Below are 15,519 nucleotides of genomic sequence, written 5' to 3' on the forward strand. Positions count from 1 at the left end.
TCTTTAAATCATCGATTAGTTCGACTTTTCCGATTGTTATGTATTGAGTATGAGGGACTTAAAAATTTGCGCCAAATGATCCACTTGCCTCACCATGGTGGGGTAAGTGGACCACCAATAGAAAAAATCTGTTCTCAAAACAAATGTGATGTAATAATGTATAGTAAGAATGATATTACTCTCGTTCTTGGTAAAAGTGCTAGTAATGGTACATCTTAAATACTTTAAAATTAATAGGAATCTTTATTTTATTAAGCGTAAGAATATAACCTAAAACGAAGCAATGGTGCGAAAACATTCAAGTATTTATGCTTAATATTGACGAATGTTCCACTTACCCCACTGAAACACTTCCCCCACTGTACCTTATATATCGAAAGGCAATGCTAGTGTTACATAAAAAACGCAATATACGAATGGCAAAATGGCAACTTTGGCAAAGAAAGCTCTCAGTTGAGGCCCAAGTGAAAATGGAGCTGAAGTCAAAACTGAAAAAGTAGTTTTCTCCTTTTAAGCCGACAAATCGTAGAAAATAAAAACATATCTACAGCTTTTTTATTTGAAAAAAGCTGTGTTTTTATTTTTTTTTTATTTGTCGATTTTAAAAGGGAAAACTTTTTTTTTTTGACATAAATGTGACCATATTTACTTGCAAAAGAAGCCTCAATCCCGTGAAAATGAAGAGACATATATTGCCCCGCTAGGGCGTATTACACCAAGTTACCCTACATTCGATTTCTATAACCTGCCGGTTCAGACATAACGTGGGTTGACGGTAACACGGTAACGAACCATAACAAAGACATAGTCTTGAAAGGCACGTCAATTAGGTATGGAATAAGGGCATCAATTCAGTCGAATAAAAACCAGTCAGGGAACGAAGCACAACCTTATTGATATCTGAAAATAAATTGAAAAGAAAATAGCAACAACGAAGTATCAAACAAAATATAAGATTTCATTCAAGAAATTGATCAATAATTTTAAAATTGGATAACATTTTGCACCTAGTATGTCACGCACAGACACAGGAACTGAGAGACCAAAATTAGTTATGCTGTTCAATAATTTGTTTCTTGGAGAAATATATTTGTCACAATGAAATACTATATGATCAATGTCTTCATAGGATTTCCCACAGTCGCACAAATTGGAATCTGTAATGTTGATGCGATACAAATGGCTGTTGCAAGTGTAATGATTTGCCATTAACCTCGAAAATGAGTAAATAAAATTTCTACTAACTGACTTATTATTGAACCATGGAAAGTGACTTACTTGAGGACAAATCGAATGACACCAACGTCCATTATCACTAGAGTTCCAACAATTTTGCCAATTGGAAAGAGATATTTTTTTAAATTTTGAATAATATTCGGAAGACGAAATATCACGATTGAAAATTATGCCACGATTCACACCTAATTTAGCTAAAGAATCAGCCTGTTCATTTCCATAAATATTAAAATGAGCTGGGACCCATACGAATTTTATGACGAATCCTTGAGAGTTGAGTTCAAATAGTATTTTTTTAATCATAAAAATGACATGATGAGTTTTAAAATTAAAATTGATTGTATTCAATGCATGAAGACAGCTCAAACTGTCAGAACAAACAATATATATATTTGGAGTACAATCTTTGATCAAGATGCATGCAAAATATAAGGCAATCAGCTCTTCTATGAAAATAGAACAGGGAGATTGTAATTTAAAAAAGTGAACAGAAAATAAATTGTACACACCGAAGCCAGCATCATCATGATTCAAAGAACCATCTGTATAATAAAATTGTGCAGAAGTGATTCCATTAAATTTCCGCTTGAATAAAAATTTAGAAATATTAGAATGTTGAATTTTTAGAACTTGTTTCAATTCGTAAAATAGAGACAAGTCAATTAATGGTTGATAAGTATGAATGCTGATATTAGAATTACAAAATGCATTCCAAGGAATTGGAGCAATATTTTCAACAGAACAATGATTAAAGGAGTCTAATATTTTGCTCGTGGGATTAATTTCAAATAAAGACCTTAAAATATCAATAATCGGATGATTGTTAGAAAAACAATTCATCATAAATTTACAGTTCAATTCGTGAACACGAATTTTAAGTGGAATAACACCAGCCAGAACTTCAATTGATTGAGTATGAGTTGAATTCATAAGTTTTAAGCAAATTCGCAAGCAACGAAATTGTATTTTTTCAAGTTTGACAAAATATGTTTGTGCAGCACTACCGAATGTAAAACAACCATATTCCATAACTGAACGAATAGTAGTTTTGTAAAGTGTTATTAAATTAGAAGGATTTGCTCCCATCCAAGTACCAGTGATTGTTCGTATAAAATATATTCGTTTTGCACAAACTTTTTGAATATTTTTGATGTGAGTGTTCCAATTCAATTTAGAATCAAACCATATACCAAGATATCTTTAAATATCAACTTCTTCAATTTTAAGTCCATTAAGATATAAATTTATATTTGTGAAAGAATATTTTCGTGTAAAAACAATGAAATATGCATGCTTTTCAAAAGAAGTAAAGATGTTTGGAAATTTTTAAAAAGTTGAACCTAACTAGTAATTATTTTGAATATGGCAAAATAGTTTGGATCATGGAAGCATGATCGAATATAATCATAATTTGAAAGTATGAATTTATTTTGTACTAGCATGCATAGCATAGACTGACTGTACATGTCAATGGTTGCTACTCCGTGATTGATCGGAACTGGTAAGAATTGCATTACGATCCAAATGAATAAGGGATGGGAGTTTCCGCTTACTCTCGAAGTGCAATTTTAGCAGATCTTATATTATTGATCAATAACGGCGCCGGCCAAGTCCTTACAGTCAGTTGGGATGGGGAAGGAATGTTAGGGTGTAATGATTGTTGCTTCTAGAGACCGAGAATACCTCTGCATCTCCACAATCACCACGGGAAGGGTGTTTATTAGTGAGGGAGGAAAAGATCTGGGAGTCACCTCTGGTCGGTGATGCGATCCATGGACAAGGGGGAAATATACGACTTGTATTTAAAGCTAGTTTTGTATTTTTGTCTCGAGAAGTTTTTGGAAAAAATACGTCAACATCTATAATGTCGAACAATTCAAAAGACGTTTTTATTAATGACGAAAACTGAAAATTACATGTATATATTTTAACTTATATGAAACAGGAATAATGCCGACACTTGTAGTGACGAACCATACATAGTTTGTTTGAAAATTACATATGAGTATTACTGTGCATTTTGTCTCGATATGGTAGAAGTTTTAGAAAATACGTCAACATTCACAATGTCGAACAATTCAAAAGATAATTTTTAATAATGTCAAAAAGAGAAAAATATATGTGTATTCAAATTGTATAAGAAAAAAGCATAATGCCGACACTTATAGTGACAAACCATACAAAGTTTGTTTTAATATTACATAAAAGTTACGCTTTCAAGAAAATATGTGTTATCATAAGCATGAAACGAACTCACCAGTTGGTAATCCATTCTCGACTGAACACAAAACTGACACTGACAGCAAAACTTCTTGGCGTCCCGAAAATAAACCGTCTTGCTTGGGCCTTCCCAAATACGTACCCAGCAAGACGCTCCAAAACAGGGGAAAAATCGGACGACGCAAAACCGAACTGTCCTGCTTGGGCTTCACAAAGCACTACCCAGCAAGACGCTCCAAAACAGGGGAAAAAAATCTCCGGCAACGAAAACGCGTGAATCCGTCAGCAAAATCAATCTGACGACGCAAAACCGAACTGTTCTGCTTGGGCTTCACGAAGCACTACCCAGCAAGACGCTTCAAAACAGGTAGAAATAAATTCTCCGGCAACGTAAACGCGCGAATCCGTCATCAAAATCAATCGGACGACGCAAAACCGAACTGTCCTGCTTGGGCTTCACGAAGCACTACCTGAAAGTATGAATTTATTTTGTACTATATTTAAACTAAATGTGGATAAACTACAATTTTGTTCACCTCCTTTCCCCACAGTTTCGGACAGCTTGGTTTGTTATATGATTTCTTTGTAATTTTTGCACTAGTGTCTCAAAATACATTAATTATTCATGGATACTGTCGATCAAGGTATCAAACATGCAATAAAAATAAGAAGAACGAACATTCAGAACAACATCGTAAAATGTGTTATTTTCCATCATATATGAAAGAGGTTTTTGATGAACACCTTGCAGGCAAAGTAAAAATCAAATTGTTCTTGTAAATGTTGCAAATGTATTAACTTGGTTATGAAATTCTATTCCTGGAGTAAGAACATTCGATGATGCACAAATATACAGAAATCGAGCTACCATAATGGTACTATTTATCATAAATGGGAAACAGGATCACATAAAACCAATAGTTTTTGAATTGTGAATTTAGTAGGTTAAGTGTCCGGTACTGGAGGATCTACCCGTACGAATGAAAAAATGGCAACTTTGACAAAGAAAGCTCTCAGTTAATAACTGTGGAAGTGCTCATAAGAACACTAAGCTGAGAAGCAGGCTCTGTCCCAATGCCGTCTATGGATTCAAAAAGCCATCGGAATCAAAGATGTGCGAACTGATCCTGAATCCTTAAATGAAACCGGAGTCTTTGAATGGAATATTTCGAGAACGGTTCATTTCTAGCGAGAAGCGTAACACTCCATGGACCGATGCACTAGTTCACTATCTGACGTTTGAGAGGTGCCGAATTAACTCGTTGTCATAGTCACGTAAACAACACGGCACCGCTCAAACGTCAAATAGTCAACTCGTGCATCGGTCCATTAGCATTCTTCGTACGATTCATAGAAGAATAAACTACTCATTTGTCCTAACTCCTTTATGCGTATTGTGAAAATTTTGACACAATGTTATGAAAAACTCAATTTCTCCCAACTCACGCTCGAAATTTTTCATGCGTGAGTTGTCAATCTTGCAACTCAGCAGTCAAAAATCATGGATGAGTTGGCTCACCTTTTTAACTCATTGTCTCCTATTTCCACAGTTTACTCACACACGGCAATAATTTCTTGTTAGTCTGGTAAAATTATGTTAATCCTTTCTAAAGTAAACAACAACATTCGGGTTTCACGAGTTTTTGCCGGGTTTTGCGACTGAATCATTTCTTACGGTTTGAGATGATTGAGTAGATTTTGCACATCTGCATTTTTTTGTTTGAGCAGATTTTGCTCAAGCGTGATCGGATCAGATCTCTAATGAGTTTGCTCTCACGGGAGAGCGTATTGATTGAGATTTTGAGTGTGAGTCTATCAACACTGTTTTGACAACATCGACGCTCCAAACTCCTCAAAATACTTTTGATTTCATACATTTTTGAACACACAGTTTGTTTTGAATACGCATGTATATATTTACATTCATCAAAATATTCATACCTACAAGAAACTGTATGCATTTGTACAGCAGGAAAAATCTGCATAATGATAGATAGGACGTTGTACTATTTATATTAAAATGGTGAATTCCGAAAACTGACAGCTTCTTGACGACGTCATTCCTGTCCACCTCGAACAAATTTGCGAAAAAAAAAATGATCCAGTGGTCCGGAAAATATATGGTACGATAGGAGTGACGCCTAATGTTTACAATCAAGCTTGATATTTACATTAGTAAATAGCCTACCTTGTTAATGTTTATGACGTGGATAGATAGGAGGTTCAACAATATCACAGATTACCGTGAGAAAATTGATGGAAATTTTTTCGATTAACTGTTATGAATTTTCCAGGAATACAATTTTTTCTTGCAACGCGTAATAAAAGCATTTTTTCTACATATTCATTACAATGAAAGTTGTCTGGCAAACGCCAATTTCGAGTTTTTAATATAGACTTTGTCAAATTTAACCTCACATTCATTAGTTAATAGGCTACTGTAGTGACCAGCCTGTTCACATTGCCGGTTGTACACACTTCCATCACTCACTTTTTCTTTCGGTTTTTTAACAAGTTAGACTAGATAATTAACACATTTCTTAAATCATTATAAAAGCACGTTTGTTCTTTTCAAAACACACCAACAAACAGATCTCTATTTTCCTTTCGTCAACCTGTACCTACTACGATCTCGATTGATTTCATTTTCAGTACTAGCTAAACAGTTCGTTGGCTCACGAACATATCTTGTTTTAACTATACTCTGTCTCTAGCCTCTCATAATTTCTACAGATACCTTTGCACTTTTTTGAATAGGAGCCCATTCTATGTCCCATCATCTGTTGAACTCGTCACCTTCCTCTAAAATTTAGTTATATTTGTAGTCACAATAAAATCTTCATGACTTCATGACAAACTTCTTTTCTCTTAGGACCAAATGTATACAGAGTCTAGACCATTTTCAATTTATATATTCTAAGTGTTTTGAATCTAATGTTGCCACGATACCAGCTCGATATTTTACAAAAATCCGTTTTATTTCTTTTTGTTACCAGAAATATTTAAAAATTCAATGTTGCGAAATGAAATGAACTTGAAAATTTCGAATTCAAACGGCATTTGACGGATTGGTTCAAAATATCGCATACCCTTAACACGATCGCGATCTATCGCATTCATTGTGGTAGCGCAGAACCTACCAGCCGGGAAAAGAGCTCGACTGGAGAGAAATGGCAAATCCGCACAGAAAGAAAAATTGCCAACTAGAAAATTCATCGCTCCCGAGACGACCGACTCCGGTGAGGCCAGCGGCACCTCGGTGCATTGGATGGATGGCGTCGGGCCCTCGGTTTACCGGCTGAGCCATCTGTGGGTACCCGCGCTTGCTTGGCGGCAGAAAAGTTTTCAGTTCTATTCGCGCTTTCGTAACGATGAGGTCGTACTTTCTTCGAACCATCAGTGGAAATTGTCGGTGCCTCGTGATGGAAAATCGTTTATAGTGACTGCCTTCGGAAGGGGGTGCGCGAGTGATCCAGTATTATTGCTAGTGCAGATCAAGTTTCATTACCACAAGGGTCAATTATTACTTCCATTAGTGATTATAAAACGCTTTAATTACCTATAACGCGAAATGAGTTCAATGGTGCGACTGTTACTAATTCTATCACTGCTAACAGGTAAATTATTTTTTTGCCTATTCCATGCAGTCTAGTGCAGGCCCAATGATGGTGAAATGGAAAGTGTTTTTCCTGCTGTGGGAAGCGTGGTCTCCGATCAGTTAAAATATGCAAAATATTGAAAATTTATAGAGCTGCAAACTGAAAATTTATAATGCGCAACTGTGGGCTAGCACATGGAATGAGTGAGTGTTTCGATTGTTTCAGAGACGTGGTGCCTATTTTCCTCCGGCGGTGTTTTCGACCTCAACTTCTTCAGATGCATGTGGAAAAAAGACTACGACTGTCCACATGAGGATATTCGATTTTTCCTATACACACCGTAAGTATAGCTGCTTGGTGGTTAGCAAATGTAGTTGAGAGGCCCAAAATCGAAGGGTTTCAAGTGACAATTTTATCAGCTTTCAGATAAGTGTTTTGCACTACTCTACTGTTTTCAAGCTTTCTAAGTATTTTCAGGTGATTTTTAGGTATCCATACAATTTGTATGAAGTGAGATTTTTTTCACTTACACCTTTTTGCTTCTAACCCCCTCAATTTGATTCAATTCTTTCATTAACCTTCATAGTTCATAGAGGGCTTCGACATATGGGTCAAGCAGGGTTCAGATTTATGCGAGCGATCAGTGAACTACATGGACAAGGTTTTGTAAGACGGAACAAGTTAAGATGTGAGCAAAAAAGCACCGTTCGAGTGGAATTTCGCTTTGCAAAAATGATCATGCGTGGTCTGTAACGGTAACGGAACGCACTGGAATGATGCTTCGTACATTATGATTCATGATGCTAGTGCGGAGCAGACATGTGTTGTGCGAAGCTAGTGATTTTGTTTTAGCATAGACATATGGGTTAATGTGTGTATTGATAGTTGAGATCTTGTGTATCGCCTGAGGGCACTCGATGGATTGCCAAGAACGATGCTTCAGTATTTTTTTTGTCGGCGCTGATCTACTTCCGAAGAAGAAACACTTAGGAATGACGTTTTTACAAGAAAAACAAACTGTTTAGAGAACATTGTTGCTCAAGTTTGAATTGAATTGAAATTGAATAGTAAATACTGTATCTCTTAAACCGTATAACTGAACATATATTTTTAATTATTTGATACCATACATCTTTACAACTCCGAACAGAATATGAACATTTACATTATATTATTTAAAATTATTTAATATTGTAGAAGTTGTGAACTTAAATTCATGTCCAATTCTACAAAAAGTTTCTCATATTTTTAATTCCTTTATTAGTATCATTTCAAACATTACACTAATTTCTTATATCTAGGTGATCCGTGTTAGACAACACTGTCATCCTAATTTGGTAAAACTAAATTAAGCTTCTATTAAAATTTTGTTAACAACATATTACATTTCATTTGCCGTAGCAGAGCAGAGTTTTTACAGGTGAGTTGATTTCGCCTGGTTATCAAAGGGAAAAAACGTTTTAAATTTACTTAACCTAAATATATAACGCATTAATTGTGGGAATAGAAGATTGCAATGATTTTTATCTAAAATTATTAATATTAATTTTCTTCGATATTTGATTCAATGTTTCAACTTTGGATATTCTCATTATCACTATACCAGGGAGGAAATTTCAGAATCATTTTCAAAATTTTATTTAGAATCTTCTGCAGAGCTTTCATCCTGGTATTACACAAGCTAGTCCATATTGGTACAGCATACAACATGGTTGGCCTGAAACAATAAATAAATAATCAACATTTTTTTTAATTTGCTCCAAGAAACGTTCTTCTTCATGATCTCAACTGGTGGGTTGGTGCCTCTGGAGTTTTATCAGGTAATCTGCACATAATCGCACATTAGTCTCATGTTAACCTGAAATCTTATTTGCGTTGGACAATTATGCATTTATGATGAAAATTCAACTCGTTCAAAAAGTGAGCAATGAAATCTTCTATCTATCTATCCTTTTTTTCTTTACACTCAAGTAGCGAACTCAGACGAATGGCTGAGTGGGTGAAACATGGAAAATATGCAAAGAAAACGTGCAAAATATTCACGACTCGGTGATGGTGTTATCCGGTGGTTGTTGGTGGGCTCTAGACAGAGGCAGAGGCAGTTTCAATTGAATGCTTCAATTGATTGCCCAATGGTTTAGGTATTTGAGAAGAAGCTATGATCAATATTGTAAAAAAACATTCAATTGGTTTTGATACTTCACAGATCTGGTTGGAAGCTGAGACATTGGAACGAACAACCTATCAATGAAAATGAAAGTTATCAAAAGAGCTTCTCCTTTGCAGATAGCAATATTTGATTTACACTCCCGTGCAAAAGTTTGGGTTTACCCCTTAAACAAACTTGTAAATGTGTTTTGCCCACATCTATGTGATTACACGTTCAATTGAAACTCTCTATGCCGCATTCGAAAGGCAATTACAGTCGACTCTCCATAACTCGATATTGAAGGGGCCATCGACTTGTAGATTTATCGAGTTATGGAATATACCAACACAAAAAATCACAAAATCGAATTTACAAATTTTTGAAATTCCAATACTTGTATGATCACTTTTGTAAGAAAGTTATATTATTTTATCATAGTATTTTACAAACCATTATTTGAATTATTTTTCGAAATGGTCGAAAAATCACGTGAAAATATTTTTTATATTTTAATGTTTTTCAATTTTTATTACAACTTTCTAGTGTACCTTCAAACAATAACTATGTTGACCTAGTTTCCCAAAATAAGAATGCCTAGTTTTCCAAAATAAGAATGATTTTAAAATATATATCAAGTTATGGAGAGAAGTTTACCTCTCACGTGACATCGACTAGTGGAGATATCGAGTTATAGAAATATCGACTTATGGGGAGCACGACGTATGGGAATTTGAATGGACCGAAAAATCCATCGAGTTTTAGAATATCGAGTTGTGGGGAGTCGACTGTAGTTAATCATACTCCGTAGGTAGCTTGATATGAACAATTTGTTTATTTTAAAAAGATATTAATTTTTACTTGAAGCTGTGACATTTTTCAAAAACACACAGAGAAAAAAACATGGCTATTTTCCCCAGTTCCATGGCTAGTACTGATCTCCAAGTGATTCGAAATAATAATATACAATAATTAACATGATTAATCGCGTTTATATCGAGAAGGTCAAGGGTTCAATCCCAGGCTCGTCCGTTTCTCATATTTGTAACACTCTTCCTAATAACTCTCTTTTTCTATTTCTCTGCACCATCCTTGGTCATGACATCACACATCATCAGCTCTATCTATCGCAAGAATTGAGTTAATCGATTTAACCGCTTATCACAGTGTATACTTACGGTTAAATACCTTATTCATCGTTAACACAACACTCCTACTTCCATGGCAGCTTCAGGAGATTCTCCGGTTTCCTAGTAACTTTGATTATCTACAGGGTGTTCAATAAGTTTGTTGGTATGTCGGCGCCCATAGCCGATTATTAAAATTTGAGCTCTCGATTTGTGCACATTGAGGGTGGTAAGCTAATCCCACTTAATCTCTGTGCAACTTCGATTGCTCTGGTCAATCACGGAGTAGCAACTACGAATTGTGCGGTCATCTATGCTCATGCTAATGCTCATTCTCCTGTCGGCGCCCACAGCCAATCATTTTGGACATTGTGTGGCTGCAGCAAGACAAAAAGTTTTTCATCAGAAAACTCGAACTCCTGACCTGCGTGCCGCGAAGGTATCAGTTTGGCTCTGTCCAGTCTCTTTTTCTTGCGTTTCTTGTACGGCTTGTACCCCAGGTCATTGGTCGTGATGGTGTGAGAAGTCCCGATCGACATATTCACGTCAGCAGTGGTCTTCCGGATCGATCGATTAATTTTTCGGCGAAACCGCTCCCTTACCACTTTGAGGGCTTCCACCACGCGGCCACCCGGATCTCACACGCAGTAGCGTGCCCTCGGGTTCATAGGGGCCCCGAAATCACGGTGAAAATTTCTCATAGCATTAGAAATTGAAATGAGGAAAATCAGGTTTGGAAGGGCTCTGAGTTGGTAATGACTAGGCCCCTTTATCATCAAGTATATTGAAAAAGGTAGCTCTTATTTCAACGCTATAGAACAGTACTTTTGAGCAGCACATAGTGGATTTGAATTCGCAAAAATATATTGTTCTGTTAATCATCGAATATCAGAAGGCGCTCCATAACTTGGGCCTGAGGAAGCCAGGAACAGGTCTCGAAACATTTTATTATGAGCCATATCCTGAACTAAGCCGAAATGAACATTTTGTTCACAATATTATATACGTTCTTGAAAAGCACCAATGCATATTTCCATAACGTGAACAAAGGTGAACAAAGGTCTCTAAAGTCTTTGGTTTTACGTAAAACATCTAATCTATCTAAAGTCTTATTTGCTTATTTTCGCATTAGAATGATTTTTTATGTAAATTCCCAGATAGCCGTAGCGGTAAACGCGCAGCTATTCAGCAAGACCAAGCTGAGGGTCGTGGGTTCGAATCCCACCGGTCGAGGATCTTTTCGGGTTGGAAATTTTCTCGACTTCCCAGGGCATAGAGTATCTTCGTACCTGCCACACGATATACGCATGCAAAAATGGTCATTGGCATAGTAAGCTCTCAATTAATAACTGTGGAAGTGCTCATAAGAACACTAAGCTGAGAAGCCAGGCTCTGTCCCAGTGGGGACGTAACGCCAGAAAAGAAGAAGATGTAAATTCTTGAGGCTCCAGAGATTATTCCATAGGTTCATAGCTTTTCATCTTAAGGAGTTTTTCTAGAGATTCAATCAGAGCTTTTTTTATGTAATCGTACAAAGACTTATCCAGGGTTCTCCACAAGATTTTTTTTGGAGATTCCTCTAGCAATTTTCCCAGGAATTTTTCTTGAAATTTCTTGAATGATTTCTTAATATATGCTAGAAAAATTCCTTCAAAATTTTCTCCAGAAACTGCTTCAACAGAATAATAACGGAACTACAACGAAAATCTTTACAACCTTGAATTAAAAAGAAAATCTTGTAACGATTTCTCCAGGTATTACACTGAGATATCTAAAAGTATTCCTACATAAATGAACAGGAAAGTAACACAGGTTTATTCTACGATTGGTGTAATTTGTGTGGAAATCATACAAGAATTCCTCGAAAATACTTCCAGGTTCTGAAAATACCAACCCTTCTATAATTACCAAACTGGTTATCCCAGGAATTGGTACCGTAAAACGGAGTAAATTGGATAGTTTTTTCGAAGAAAACTTGAATATTTATGCATGCTGTTTCAAAGAACTATAATTTATATTTTTAAAACAAGTACTGGCATCCTAGCTATCGATTGCAGTAGATAGATTGGCAAAAGATTTATTTTGAATGGATATATAATTTTTCAAATAATCGAAAGTCGGTTTTCTGCTTTGGGGTAACTTTGATAATGGAGTAGAAAGAATGGAACGAATTACATAACATTTATAGGGCATTGCATACCTCTAGGCGTTTAACGTTACATGGAAATTTCTGACTTAGATTACAAAAAATGGTCCCAGTTTGTAAAATTGCGTTTCGCTAAGAGATTTGAGACCATATTTAAGTTCTATGATAAATAGGCTGCCAAAGATAAGTGACCAACTATTCAAAACTACATTAAATTGTGATCATAGAACAGATTGTTTCTAAGCGTTTCGAAAATGCTAAAATCGTATAATTTTTTAATATTCGTATATAAAGCCTCAAATGTTCTCGATTCAAATGAAAACAGCTCTAACATGGAGTGTCATACTAATATTCTTTAGTTTTGTATTCTTTTTGCTTAACCGAATAACAGAAATTATAATATTTCGTTAGTATGTGGTGGGTCCCTTGAGGAATCATCATAGAAATGGGGTTTCAGTTCAGTCTCATTTTGGTTTCGTTTTCAGGCCTTCAGGTTCCTTTATTTAGACACTTAGCCGTCATCAACCCTTCATTAATTGATATTTTGGTTACTAATTAAAAATTAAAACGACTTCAACTATAGATGAATACAAGGTCATTTATTTTTAAATCCCAAATATTAATATTGATTGGAAGTATATTATTGTTTCGATTAATTGACTAGTTAGTTGAAACACAGCCCTATATGGAAGGGCTCTGAAACCCCTAGCTACGCCACTGCTCACACGGTCCTTGGCCGAGCCTAGTGATCATAAGACAGATACGCGGAAGCTGACATTTCTGTCAAAGTGTGAGCCAATCGAGCAGCGAGAGCTGTCAAAGCTTGAGACAAACGAACATGCGTTATGATGTTTGTTTTGAACTTTTCTTGAGGAGTAATGTAATCCGCTTGAAATTATTTCAGTAAAAGTTGTTTTGCATAGAGCAAAAAATATGAAATATTTTCTTTTTTTTTAAATTTTGTCAATGCAATATTCAATTGTTAATTTTTTTCTGCTGTTTATTAGTTTGGAAATGTGGCTCAAAGATCTATAACAAAACAATATACACTTTTTAACAATGGGGAAGTCTTGTTCGTGTTACAATATTATTCTCGATGCCGAGCAAACTCAGCACTGCTGGTCTGTTGCCAAATCATTCCATTTTACTTCCGCTTATCTCTCATATAAAGGATCACTAGCCAAGCCCGTCTCCCGGTACCAACTGGTTGTAGTATAAATGAAATTCCGCTCCACTCCGAGGGATTTCACCCACAGGAATATGTCACTGGGTCGCTCACCTCTTGCAAACAACTTTATTACGACGACGTGGTACTCTTTCATCTAGCGCGGTAAACAAACAACAAATGACAGCAAATCGACATCATGCTCGTCGGTTAGCCTATATAGGAGATTAAAGCTGACACCAATACCAATACACATAATGCACATGGTACGCACCTACACAACGATGAAAAGTTGTATTCCAACCTATTTAACCCATATAGCCCTGAGTGAAAGCAAAACTATTAAAACTCTCATCGCTCAGCAACTTCTTAACGGATTAAAATGATTTTTTTGTCAGTAAACTGGCACACATATCTAATTCTAAAAGTGACCAGAAGAATTCGGGAATATTCATGTGGCCGGAGTTATTCCGGTGGGTTACTGGGTCAAGTCGGATGAAAAACGGCTATTTTTTGAGACATGCCAAGTTATCTTTATTTATTTATAATGACATCCATTAAAATTTGCATGAATTATTAAGATCTGACCTGACACCCGGAAGAATAGGCTATTAGACTGGCCCAGCTTAGTATGGGAGAAAAATAAAGTTGTATGATTCCACGGGGCACCCCCCAGGATTATTTCTTGGGGTTAGAGGAAGCCTTTCTGAAAAATTCAGCTCATTTGGTCGTTCCATGAGCTGGCGCATTTGAATTGAAGTTAATATGGGATTTTCAGCTCAAACATATGAGCAACAGCACATCATCTACTGTTTGGTTCAGGAAAATTGATGATCGAGTTCAATTGGACCCAGAATGTCAAAAACACTACTTGATATAATATCGAATAATATTGTAGAAGATTGTACCATGATCAAAATTAATAAAGTTGGTGTTTTAACCATCTGAAGTATATCATGCAATACTGCTTGTATTTCTTCAACATAGCTTGGAGGTAGCCATTAAGCGCATCATAGCCACCTATGACGCTGGGCGAGCTGAGGCACATGTCGCATGCATATACAGACTGTACGGGAGTGCTGATCTAAGCCAAACTTTCAACAACTGAAAGAGTAATGAAAATGAGATTAAATCAAGATACCACCTTCTGCAATTATGTTCATTAGGGTATCAACTAGTGTATTTGTCATTCTGGGCTTATTTGAACCCGAACAATTAGTATACGGAAGAAAACAGTGACATATAATCATTTTTCAATATATTTGAGACGAATATCCCATACAAACTTCAAATCGAATGCGCCAGCTGGTGGAGCAACCAATTGAGTTGAAATTTTGAGAGAGCGTTTTTCTTACCCTAAGGCTCATATCTAGGGGGTGCCACGTTGAGTTCTACAACTTTTTTGTTTAAGGGCCAGTCTAATAGGCTATAGATTTGTTGGATACTAAACCGTTTCAATTCTCGAAAAGTAAAGATCAAACATAATAGCTCACTAAATTGCGTTCCCATAAGCTTGGCACAGATGTTAAGATACAATTTGGCTAGTTTATCGTAAATTTGAGGCTTCTCGAAGACCCGAAAATGGACATTTGTAGGATGAATTAAATGCAGGACTCATGGTTATCCAATTCAATCGTTTCTCAAAAGGTTTACACCGATGCGACTTTCTTAAAATTCCTTGATATAGTGGCAACATTATAGTCTACCTTCAGGGGCACAAACACACAGCATTCTTTTCACCCGACCTGACCCAGTGACCCTCCGAAATAACTCCGGCCACAGGAGATCCTTTGGTCACTTTTCGTAACTAGATACGTGGACGAGTATACTTAAAAAATAGATTAAAACCCGTTATGAATTCGCTGAACGGTGAGAGTTCT

General features: G+C 36.1%; 1 protein-coding gene across 2 annotated transcripts in view; it reads left to right on the forward strand.

The window, feature by feature from the left end:
* Positions 1–6,633: 6,633 nt before the first annotated feature.
* The window catches only part of LOC5568616 (pancreatic lipase-related protein 2), a 68,709-nt gene continuing 59,823 nt past the window's right edge, over positions 6,634–15,519 (forward strand). The window contains exons 1-2 of one of the 2 annotated variants that reach the window (XM_021847057.1): positions 6,634–7,073; positions 7,281–7,395. In XM_021847057.1, the coding sequence (XP_021702749.1) occupies positions 7,028–7,073; positions 7,281–7,395 (161 nt within the window). In that variant the 5' untranslated portion in view covers positions 6,634–7,027. The remainder of the gene's footprint in view (positions 7,074–7,280; positions 7,396–15,519) is intronic. The other variant, XM_021847058.1, reaches the window with a different exon arrangement.

Source organism: Aedes aegypti, chromosome 2 (genome assembly GCF_002204515.2).
Source record: "Aedes aegypti strain LVP_AGWG chromosome 2, AaegL5.0 Primary Assembly, whole genome shotgun sequence".
Taxonomy (NCBI): Eukaryota; Metazoa; Arthropoda; class Insecta; order Diptera; family Culicidae; genus Aedes; species Aedes aegypti.